We start from the raw sequence: 11179 nt of genomic DNA, 5'->3' as shown, positions 1-11179 counted from the left end.
CATCTCATCATGTCCATCCTCAGCTCAGAAACTTTCAATGGCTTCCTGTTTTCTCTGGAATAAAGCCCACCTTTTTACCACAGAGTTCTGGGAAACTCGCCATTTTCAAAAGAGAAGCCCTGTCCTCAGACCACACCCTCCTGCCTCCGGATGCCATAGAAGTTCAAGCGCTGGAAAGCCAGGAGCCATCTACTTCTCCTTCACCTATATTCAGTTAATTCCAGTGTCATGGCTTTTATGCCTCAAAAATAATTCTGAAATTGATCTATTTTTCTCCGCTGCACTATTGAGAACGCTTTCTCATTCCTCGTCTTCTCCCCAAGCCTTGCCATGGGCTGTTCCTGCCCTTCCCCCACCTTTCCTTAGTGTCAGAGCAAGCAGAGGAACCCTGCTGTTCCAAACACGGGGCGCGAGGAAGGTTTAGGGATATGATTGTTGGAAGTAGCCGGCACACATTGCTCCTGTTTATTGTTTTAAGTCGTTGTCCACTTGAGGTTAAATTTAAAGGCAGTTTATGGCAAAAACATTATGGGACTTTGTATGGTTGAATTTTGCCATATCTGTTATGTTTAGGCCAGTCACCTGTAGACACACTTGTTATGTTGTTCTCATGATGTGAGTATGTTTGGAGGAGGGGAATACCTTTACAGGTGGAAGAATGTTGTATCTCAGGCCTCACCTGATTTCTTCTTGGGGGGAAAAGATGAAAGTGAGCCCTTCGGTGGCAGCTACTGTAGTTGCAGGGATAGAACCTCCAGGGGAAGTCTCCTTAAACAGTGCCTCACAAATCTAGTTATGGAAACAGCAGATGTCCCTCCCAGAGGTGGGCCAGAAAACATCCAGAGTTCCTGCTCAGCCCTAGGCTTCTCGAGGAGTGAGACTGAGTGACTCTATGGCAGATGGTTAGGCTGGAAGCTTGCTCTGTCTCCACTTCCTTGGAGAAATATAGCCAGAGTTTATGGTGTAGATGCATCCAGAGAAAAGTACCAGTAAGAAACAATGTGGAAAGAAGAAAACCACCCAAACATGATCAAATTCTGCTTTTCTGTCTGTTACTAGGAGGTCAAGGTCAGAGTAGGTAGCTAATTTTCAGAGTTTCTCTGCACCAGCCCTTACTTCACGACTGTTGCCTCCCTGAAAGGCAGAACCTGGAACCTGGAAGATGCGCCTTTTCATGTCACAGTGTCAATAGGCGCGCGGAGGCTCTCCCATGAGAATCCCTCCCGGGCAGGCCCGGCTAGAGGTGGGGGATGTAATGTACTCACTCAGTGAAAGAGAGGGGGTTACACTAAAGGGGACAGCATCAGGCGGAGCCCTGTGGGTGCTAATGTCCCTGCCCATTTCCCCTCTCATTTAAATTAAAGCCTAAGGTCCCTTTCTTTTAGAAAACTCCCAGGATTTGAAACTTTTATGTGTTTTTAGCATGGGAATTGTTCAACCATCTTTTTCTCTTTAACCTTTGCCAAATATTTATTGCAGTGACTGTCACTTGGCTATTTGTTTCCTGCAGCTATGTCAGAGTTATACATTATGTTCTCCAAATTCAATTCCACAAGCATGTACTCCAGGACCAGGCTTTATGCGAGGCGTGGCTGGGATGCCAAGGGCTGCCCCTTCCTACGCGGGGATCTTACCTATTAAGGAGGTGGCTGACATCAGTTACTGTGGCCTGACAATAAGTGTTATGAAGTACAAAGTGCTAAAAGGAGAGGCAACTGTGAAGGGAGGGGGCCCAGAAAGATGCCAGAAAAGCAACACCTTGAAGTGGGGGTAGGGTTTGGAGTCAGGAGAAAGGGCTCTGGGAGAGAACAGGACACTCTTCCGGCTACTTCCAGCTACTGTGGAGACTTGCTAGGTCTCGCTGGCCCAGCCCCTTAACGTCCCATGCCTGCTTTCCTACTGTGGCTGCAAAGGCCCCTGCAGGATTAAAATGAAGGAAGGCCTGATTAGATCATGTGAAAATGTACAAATCCTTCAGCAGTTTGGTACGAAGGAGTAGACAAAACGCTGACTAGGAATCGGAAGAGCTGTGATTTGGTCCCAGTTCTGCTCTTGCTGGCTTTGTGATGTTGGGCAAACCCCAGCACCTTTTGGGAGCCGAGTTACACCATAGGTAGCTGTCTGTAATAACACCTGCCCGGCTAGCTCTCCGGGTGTTTGTGAGGGTCAAAGGATCAACAGCTGGGACTGGGGGTGTGTGCCGGAAAGAAATCACCAGGATCCCTGGCTGGGGTGAAGAGGAAAGGAGTTCAGGGCGCAGCAACTGAAGCAGGCTGACCGAGGGATGAAGAAAGGGGGACACGGGTTGGCCAGGGGCCAGGCAGAGCCTGCGAAGAAAGACAATGCTTACGCTGTACTGAGAAGGGAGGGTCTGGATCAACTGAGTCAATAACTGGGACGTGATTTTCCAGCTTACAAACTGCTCATAATTTTGTGGGACAGGCATTACTTGTCTGTAAAATGCAAGTAATCATGCATTTTGACCCGTCAAGGTTGTGTCTAGCTGGTTTGTACCAAGTCAGCCCAGCATGCCACGTGCTTCCCTGTGGCACATATCAGACACGCCGTGCTATCAACGCCACTAGCATTGCCACAGCCCTTTGCTCTGTGAGGTCTCCCTTGAGGGCAGGGTCCTCTTTATGTCCCCAGTCCCTGGCACAGAGTAGGCACTAAGCAAATGTCTCTAGATTGCGAGCCCTGTGAATTTTGAAAAGGACTTGGTCCTGGTACAGTCTTCGGGAAATAACAGAGAAGACACTTGTTTGGAATAGGTATGCAGTCAGTTTTCTTGAGGGTAGGGTTATGACCCTTCCTGACGTATGATCATATTTTATAAATTTGAAAAAACTACCATTTTTGGACTAATTCCCCAAAATAAGAGTCAACCATAAATAATTAATAAAAGTTTTATTAAATCATTTAGACTTGAAAGAAGTCACAATAGTTAACACACTTAAGTGCGTTCTGTATACCACCAACCCAAATGGATTGAGTTCAGAATTTTTATAAATAAAAAATAAACATATTTACAATGAAAAATAAAAAAATGTTAGCAAGGTAGATGATTTAACTGTTATCTATAATCAGTTTTTGGAAAGTACCAACCTATAGGATTACATATAAGACACTTAACATTTTATTAGGTTTAAAAATTCCATAATTAAAGAAGTTAGTTGTAATATGTGATTCATTTCTTACTACGGCTTTTTTTCATCCCAAATCAGAACGTTTGACCAATTTACATAAAAAGCTTCATTGTTCCTTTTTTGGAGGTAAAGTACAAAAGAGCTCTCCCTAAAACCATCTAAGGAATAAAGGTATTCAATACTATAAATGCCACTATAAAACTAGCTATAGATAGAAACCATTATACAATTTGTGCTACTTGTCCTCCAAAATAGTGCAGATTCCTAATTTACCCACCAGGGACAAAAACGGAGTCAGCTTCTTTGGAAATCAGTTTCAAAATCACCACTGTATCTCTAGAAAGCATATTTCTAGAATAACACAGTTACCATATGTAGGGACTTTCATTATTCTGTACTATAAAAATATTTCTATTTTAATTCTCTGTATACTTTAGGGATTGTTTCCACCTCCCCAGGCAAAAGGTGAGGGCTGTAAAGTGTGGCCAGCCAGGTTCAAGAGACCAACAGAGAAAAAGGACCACATGTGACTTAGTGACAGTTGTCTCCTAGAATACAGCAAAATCGAGAGCTGGCTCAAATTCGGGTATGCCCCCAAAATCCAGTTTAGATCTGACTTAGAAAAAGTAGTCTGAAATAAATGAGCAAAGAACAAAGTTTTCAAGTCCATAATTTTGGAAAGTCACATTCCTAAGAAGAGGGCTATACTGTGTCACCTTCTTGGGGTGCGGGCACAACGTAAGGCTAGCTGCTTGGCAAAGGGCTCTGGGAGCTGCTCGACTGTCTTGAATGTTTCATTCCTGATGAACTCACGGAGCGAGATCTCTGTCTGAGTACTGTTTTTCCTGGAAACTCCAAGTCCTCAAATATAGCATTTTCAATGATAGTTGTCGCTTCAGGCCGCTCCATGGGGGATGGAGAGAGCATGTCTTGAACCATCACATACTGAAATATAAAAATTGTTTTGTAATAAAAGAGCCGGGTTGAGACCACTCAACAGTCCCCTAACTCAGGAGTCAGCAAAATTTTTCTGTAAATATATGAAGTTTGCAAGCCAGTTTCATGCAACTTCTCAACTCTGCCAATGAAGTACAAAGGTAGCCGTAGACAGTGTGTAAGTAAATGGGCATGGCTGTGTACCAAAACTTTATTACAGAAACGGGTAGCAGGCTGGATCTGGCCTGGGGCTCAGAGTTTGCCAGCTCCTACTCCAAATAAATATGAACCATGTAATTGCTTGTTTTCTAACATATAATAAGGTGTCTTAAGTCGTATCCTTGAAACTCAGACATAATCTGACTTTAAAAATAAATTCATCTTACGACTGCTCGTGAATGTACAATTAACTCAATAAAAACTTAAAATATAATCATGCCAGAGATCAATACCTAACACCTTTTTTTGACTTTTTTGAACCTCTATTAATGTAACATATTCTTACGAGTCACCTTGGGAACTGATTCATCAAATTTGCAAAACATATAATGAAATAACTTTTAGTAAAATGTATTTTATTTTAGGTTAGTGTACGTCTATATTATTATAAAACTCAAATTTTTTTTTTTAAAGATTTTTTATTGGTGAATTGGGGGATGGGAACAGCGCTGGGGAATTGGGGGAAGGAGAACAGACAAGTTGCTGTGCTTTTGTTCTTCAGTCTAGTTGTAGAGGACATTGCTTCACTGGCCCCAGTTGGCACCATCATTGCGCTCTTCCCGGGCGAGGCAGATCAGTCGCCGGCTTCTGGACAGCTGCTCACGGCGGCTGCTGGCCGCTCATGCTGGCTGCTGGCTACATACAATAGCCCATGGCAACCCACTGCCAGAGGGGCTGCAGCCTACGCCGTCACTGGCAACTCACGGCAGCCCAGCTACAGGTTGAGCTGTTGTTCAGCATCTTAGCTGTAGAGGGCAGTGTCACTGGCCCTCATATGTGGCATCCGAACCGGGGCCCTCTGGCGTCCCAAGCCAGATCTTAACCAACGTGCCACTCTGTCGGCCCTATAAAACTCATTTTAATGTAACCCTTTTTTATACTCATAATATTGAAACATAAATTTAGCCTTTTTCCGATTTGATAACACAAGTCTAATTTACTTCAACTTAATTAAGAAAATTCAAGATTTATCAATGTATAAATTTTAAATGTAATAAAAATAAACAAAAGCTCGGGTCAGCCAAGTGGCACGTTGATTGAGTTGGCTTGGGACACTAGCTCTGAGCATCAGAGCCCCAGTTCGGATCCCACATGAGAACCAGTGACGCTGCACCCTCTACAGCTAAGATGGTGAACAACAGCTCAACCTGGAGCTGGGCTGCCGTGAGTCGCCGGCAATGGCATAGGCTGCAGCCCCTGCTGCAGTGGGCTGGCATGAGCTACCATGAGTGGCTGGCAGCCAGCATGAGCGGCCGGCAGCTGGCGTGAGCTGCCGTGAGTGGCCGTCAAATGGCCGGCGAGCAACAGCCTCACCCGTAAAGAGCACAATGATCACAATACCAACATGGGCCAGTGAAGCGATGTCCTCCACAACTAGACTGAAGAACAAAAGGACAGCAGCTTGTCTGTTCCCCTTCCCCAATTCCCCAACACTGTTCCCCTCCCCCAATTCCCCAACAAAATCTTTAAAACAAAAAAATAAATAAAATAAAATAAACAAAAGCCGCAAAACGAAATTTCAAAGGTTCATTACACATGATTTTCACCATTCAAGACCAGCTAAATTTTCCCTTCCCATTGTTCTGAGCCATTTACTGTGTCACTCTGGGTGGTATAACGCTAACATACGTAATCAATGGAAATTAGTGTCCCCCCCCTCCCTTTAAAGAAGCCAGTTTTTAAGATTTCTCCCAAATTCACTAAGATAAAGAAATTAATGGTATGATCATAACAGCAACTCCATTCCTGTGAGGCTGTGCTAGGAGTTCCGCCTTTTGGAAGTAAAAGGCCACCATGATTCCCAAACAGGAAGTCAGGCAGTGTGGAACGCAGCACGCCAGGCCCAAGACCTGGGCTGTGTTCTGGTCTTTGCTTTTAGTGAGCTGTGTGGGCTGGAGATCAGGGCTCTTTCCTCTCTAGACCATCAGCTTCCTCATCAGTAAAACGGGGAAACTGCTGAAATGACTGCTAAGGACCTTTTACGTTCTAAGTGTGATTCTAAGGAAAATAAAAGATGAGAATTATACGAACCTCATGAGGATATTCCTGAGTAAATAGTGGTGGAAATCTGAGATTTCTTACATCGGTTAAGACCTAAAAAGAAAGAAAAGTGTTACTTACTTTAAACCTATTTTGATATATAGATCTATTTAAACATAAAAATATTTTTTGGATACCCTAACAGCGTGACTAAGGCGAAAGGATGAATATTAAACAGATGGAAAACTTGTCAATAACTTTTCCCGACTTGATCATCTATACATAAGTGCTTCCTGTGCACTTGTCATCAAATGTACATGCCATCAAATCATCAAAACCTAGAAAATAATTCAAATATAATTATGCTTGAACTCAATGTCAGTACATATGATACTGACAGCTGGATTTTAACTGAAAATAGAGTGATTTGTATAAAAAAATAATTCAGTCATTCATGAATACATTTTGTGTCCTTAAGTGGACAACTTCTTCTGTTAGTCTCTAACCTTTTTTCCATTTGATAAGAAAGAGCATATTCTTTTTATTTTTCTTTTCTTTTTTTTATGAGTGAAGAAAACCAAGTCAATTATGCTAAATACTGAGCATAAAACTAAGCTTTTGAAAGTTCTTTGGGGGGCTGGCCGAGTGGCGCGTTGGTTAAGAGCTGGCTTGGGATGCCAGAGGGCCCCGGTTCGGATCCCACATATGAGGGCCAGTGACACTGCCCTCCACAGCTAAGATGCTGAACAACAGCTCAACCTGGAGCTGGGCTGCCGTGAGTCACCGGCGACGGCGTAGGCTGCAGCCCCTGCTGCAGTGGGTTGCCATGTGCTACCGTGTGTAGCCAGCAGCCGCCGTGAGCGGCCGTCCAGAAGCCAGCGACTGATCTGCCTCACCCAGGAAGAGTGCAATGATGGTGCCAACTTGGGCCAGTGAAGCAACATCCTCCACAACTAGACTGAAGAACAAAACAACAGGAACTTGTCTGTTCCCCTTCCCTCGATTCCCCAATAAAATCTTAAAAAAAAAGGAAGTTCTTTGGGAAATTTTCAAGTTACTACTTTCTTTATGTTCTGGTTTCCTTATCTACAAAACAAGGATAATAGGGCCCACCTTATACCAGTTTTGAGAATTAAATGAGGTAATTCAGGCAAATCTTTAGCACAGTACCTGATACTCCTTTTGTAATGATGACAAAAACCAGTTTTGAGAAATAAAATAAAGCAAATACATCTTCACATTTCTTGAGAAATAAGCTGTAGTTTACTTTTAAAAAAGTAAGAACCAGTTGGCATTTTTTACTTCCCACTAAAGGGAAACATAAGCTTAACTAGAAGAATCTATCCTGCAGGCCCTAGGAGGGAGGGTTTCATTCGCTGGCAGGCAGGTCACAGCAAACCAAATGCTTCATAAATGCTTCAGCCTGGACTCACGGCAGTGGTTCTTATTTTTTATTAGTTTCAGGTGTACAAAACAATGCAATAGTTATCTTTTTCACCCCTTACAAAGTGACAACCCTCCTCCCCCCATCCACTGCCTCCCCGAAGTGATTTTTAATCACATAACATTTTTTTTTTTAGCTGAGCCATCCTGCCACCTGTTGGCAGCTCAGCGGCAGCTCAGCTCGGGCTGGGACTCGAATCACTGTTGCTCAGAGCTCAAACTCCTGAGCGAGCTCTTAACCAACTGAGCCACTCAGCCAGCCCTCACATAACATTTTTAAACAAAGATTTTTATTTTAAAACTTAGAACTGAAAAAACACCTTGGCTGTAATTCAATGGGGAAAAATAGTCTTTTCAACATAAAGCATAGCATAAAAGAAGAAACTGATAAACTGAACTTCAAAATTAAAACTTGCTGACCTTTGAAAGATGACACCATTAAGAAAATAGAATGGCAAGCCACAGACTCGAATAAAATAGTCACAATACATCTATCTAGCAAAGGACCTGAAAAGATGGTCAAGTCCTAAAAGATTAGTCATCAGAGAAATGCAACTCAAACCACATCATGATTCCATTATACCCCTACTGAAATGGCTAAAATTGTTAAGACTGCAACGTAAGTGTTGGCAAGGAAGTGGAGGAACTAGAACTATAATACACCACTGGTGGGAATGTAAAATGACATTTTCTTATAAAGTTAAACCACTTACCACATAGCTTATCAATGCTACCTAAGTGATGACCCAAGGCAAATGAAAACATGTCTTCAAAAGACTGTTCACAAATGTCATAGCATCTTTATCCATAAATGATTCTCCATAGGTAAATGGATACATGAACTGCGCTATATATACAGTGGAACATTGAGTAACATGAATGAATCTCAAAAACTTTATGGTGAGTCAAAGAAGGCAGACACATATAGAGCATATACATTGAAAGACTCCATTTCCATGAAACTTTAGAAAAGACAGAAAGTAGCAGAGTAGTTGCCTGAGATGGGGACAGGGGCTGGAAGGAAAGGGGACTGACTAGGAAGGAGCAAAGGAAGCTTTCTCAGGTGAAGGAAATGTTCCATATTTGAAATGTAGTGGTGGTTACATGGGTATATAAACTTGTCAAAACTCATCAAACTGTACACTTCAAGTGCATACCTTTTATTGTATGTATATTATTCCTCAATATAATTGATTTAAAAAAGAACCTTGGTCAAATCACTGAATAGTCTGTTTTACTTTCACTAAAAGAATTTCAGAGAGGTTCTGGCTAAACACAGCAGATTTTCTACTAAATTTTCAGTACACATTTTTACTAAAGAAACTGCAAAAACATGTAAAATGCATGATAAGTCTATAAGGATGAGTGTAATGGAAGAAAAGATCAAATTTTTGGAAGAGAGAAAGTGGATGCAAGCACAGCGACTACCTTAGCAGAGCAAAGGACGGTGAGCCAGGGTGCCTACAGGGATAATGCCAATGGATAGGGAACTGACCAGCTGTGCAGAAGTACAGAAGGCAGGGTAAGGCTCGAGGAGGACAACAGAACTGTCTGAAAATATGTGTATGGAGTGACACATATAAACATGTGAGTTTTATTTTCTGGAGAAACTGGACCAAGAAAATGCAAGATTTAGGGTCACTCAACAAAGAGGAAAGGTATCTATTGGGGAAACGGGCATGGACGAGGCAGTAGGAGGAAGTGAAGATCTGCAGTAGGAGGAAGTAAAGATCTGCATGCTAAACAGGAAGACACTCTCCACTCCCCTAGCCCCACCCAGCCATACTCTTTCTAGGCAGGAGAATGAAAGCTACTTCTCTGGAGAAAATGTTTCTAGAGAAAAGGCCTATAGATAGATACTGACTGACATGTGGGAATTCCGCCCCACATCCCAAGGTAAGAACTGAATTGTAACCCTTATAGTGAAGCCCATTTCAGTCTGCATTTTAGAGCCCTATTCTTAAGTATGAATAAACAGCTAAGGATTATCAGTGTAAGAAAAAAATAAAAATCATTAAGAACTCCAGAGCTGGAGATGTTGGTAGGGAGGGAAGTAAAGGGGTAGCAGAAAGGAATTTTTTGTGGTGATGGAACAGTTGTGTATCTAGATTGCAGTGGTGGTCACACAAATTTATACACGAGATAAAATAACACGAAACTATATACATACATTGTAGCAATGCCAACTTCCTGGTTTTGATATTGTACTATCATTATGTAAGATGTAACCATTAGCAAAAATTGGGTGATGGGTACACTGAATCTCTCTGTACTATCTCTCTAACTTCCTGTGGATCTATATTAATTTCAAAATAGGAGGTTAAAAACAAAAAAAGGATCCAGAGGACATGAGACAAAATAGTGAGGAAAAAACTTAAAACACATGCCTACACACAACTGAGATTCTCAGAGAGAAGTGAAAATACGAAATCCATGTACAAAGAGTGACCAATGCTACAAAAAAGGAAGAATCTTGGACCATAAAAATTGGATTGTCAAACTAAAAAAGTAATTAGGAAAGTTGGAATAACAAGTTAAGGAACTCTTGCAAAGAATAGTACAAAAAGACAGAAAAATGGAAAATAGGAGGGAAAAAAAGGGTGTTTATAGGATTAAGTCAGGGATTCCAGGAAAAGAAAACAGAAAATTTGGAGAATAATTTATTAAAAAGTAATATAGAAACTTACTATAACTGAAAGATTCACATCTTCTAACTGAAAGACCTACCAAGTATTAAGTACAGTAAGTGAGGGGGGAAAAAAGATCAATGAAAGAACTAAATTTCCTAACAGCAGTGATGAAGGTCAAGTCCTAAAAGATTCCAGAAAGGAAAATAAAACAGGCCAAACAGATCCCATATAGAAAAACCCAGCATTAGATTGGTATGAGCTTTTAACAGCAGTGCTGTAAGCTGCAATGTTCTGAGGAAAACTGGAATCTGGCCAATTTATCAATTACGTGTGGGGATGGAAAAGAATACATTTTCAGATACCTGGGGACTCTAAAAACTTAGCTCTCATACATTCTTCCTGAGGAACTTACTACAGAATGTACGCTAGGAAAATAAGAGAGTAATGCAAGAAAAAAAGGAGGACATGGAATCTAGGAAACAAAGGATCCCAGCTAGGACAGTAGGGAAGTACATCCTTGTTTGACAACTTAGAGACAGTCAAGGGGGGAATCAGAACAGACTGGAGAACAAAAGCTTTGTGAAGGCTCCAGGAAAAGAAAAAATCTATCCAGATAGGTAGATAGACAGATAAGCTATACTGAAGCACAGAGAAAATATTGTTTGATATGTGACAGACTGTGAACATTTGTTAAAAATTACAACAAAGGGGGGCCGGTCGAGTGGCGCGACGGTTAAGAACTCGCTTGGGATGCCAGAGGGCCCCGGTTCGGATCCCACATATGAGGGCCAGTGACACTGCCCTCTACAGCTAAGATGCTGAACA

General features: G+C 41.9%; 1 protein-coding gene across 1 annotated transcript in view; it reads right to left on the bottom strand.

Moving 5' to 3' along the window:
• Positions 1 to 2890: 2890 nt before the first annotated feature.
• The window catches only part of EIF2AK3 (eukaryotic translation initiation factor 2 alpha kinase 3), a 79941-nt gene continuing 71652 nt past the window's right edge, over positions 2891 to 11179 (bottom strand). Inside the window, exons 15-16 of the mRNA XM_019663819.1 lie at positions 6333 to 6395; positions 2891 to 4091 (exon numbers count right to left, since the gene is read on the bottom strand). Coding sequence (XP_019519364.1) covers positions 3891 to 4091; positions 6333 to 6395 — 264 coding nt within the window. The 3' untranslated portion in view covers positions 2891 to 3890. The remainder of the gene's footprint in view (positions 4092 to 6332; positions 6396 to 11179) is intronic.

This window comes from Hipposideros armiger, unplaced genomic scaffold, assembly GCF_001890085.2.
Source record: "Hipposideros armiger isolate ML-2016 unplaced genomic scaffold, ASM189008v1 scaffold_406, whole genome shotgun sequence".
Lineage (NCBI taxonomy): Eukaryota > Metazoa > Chordata > Mammalia > Chiroptera > Hipposideridae > Hipposideros > Hipposideros armiger.
This window is presented reverse-complemented; position numbering and strand designations above follow the sequence as displayed.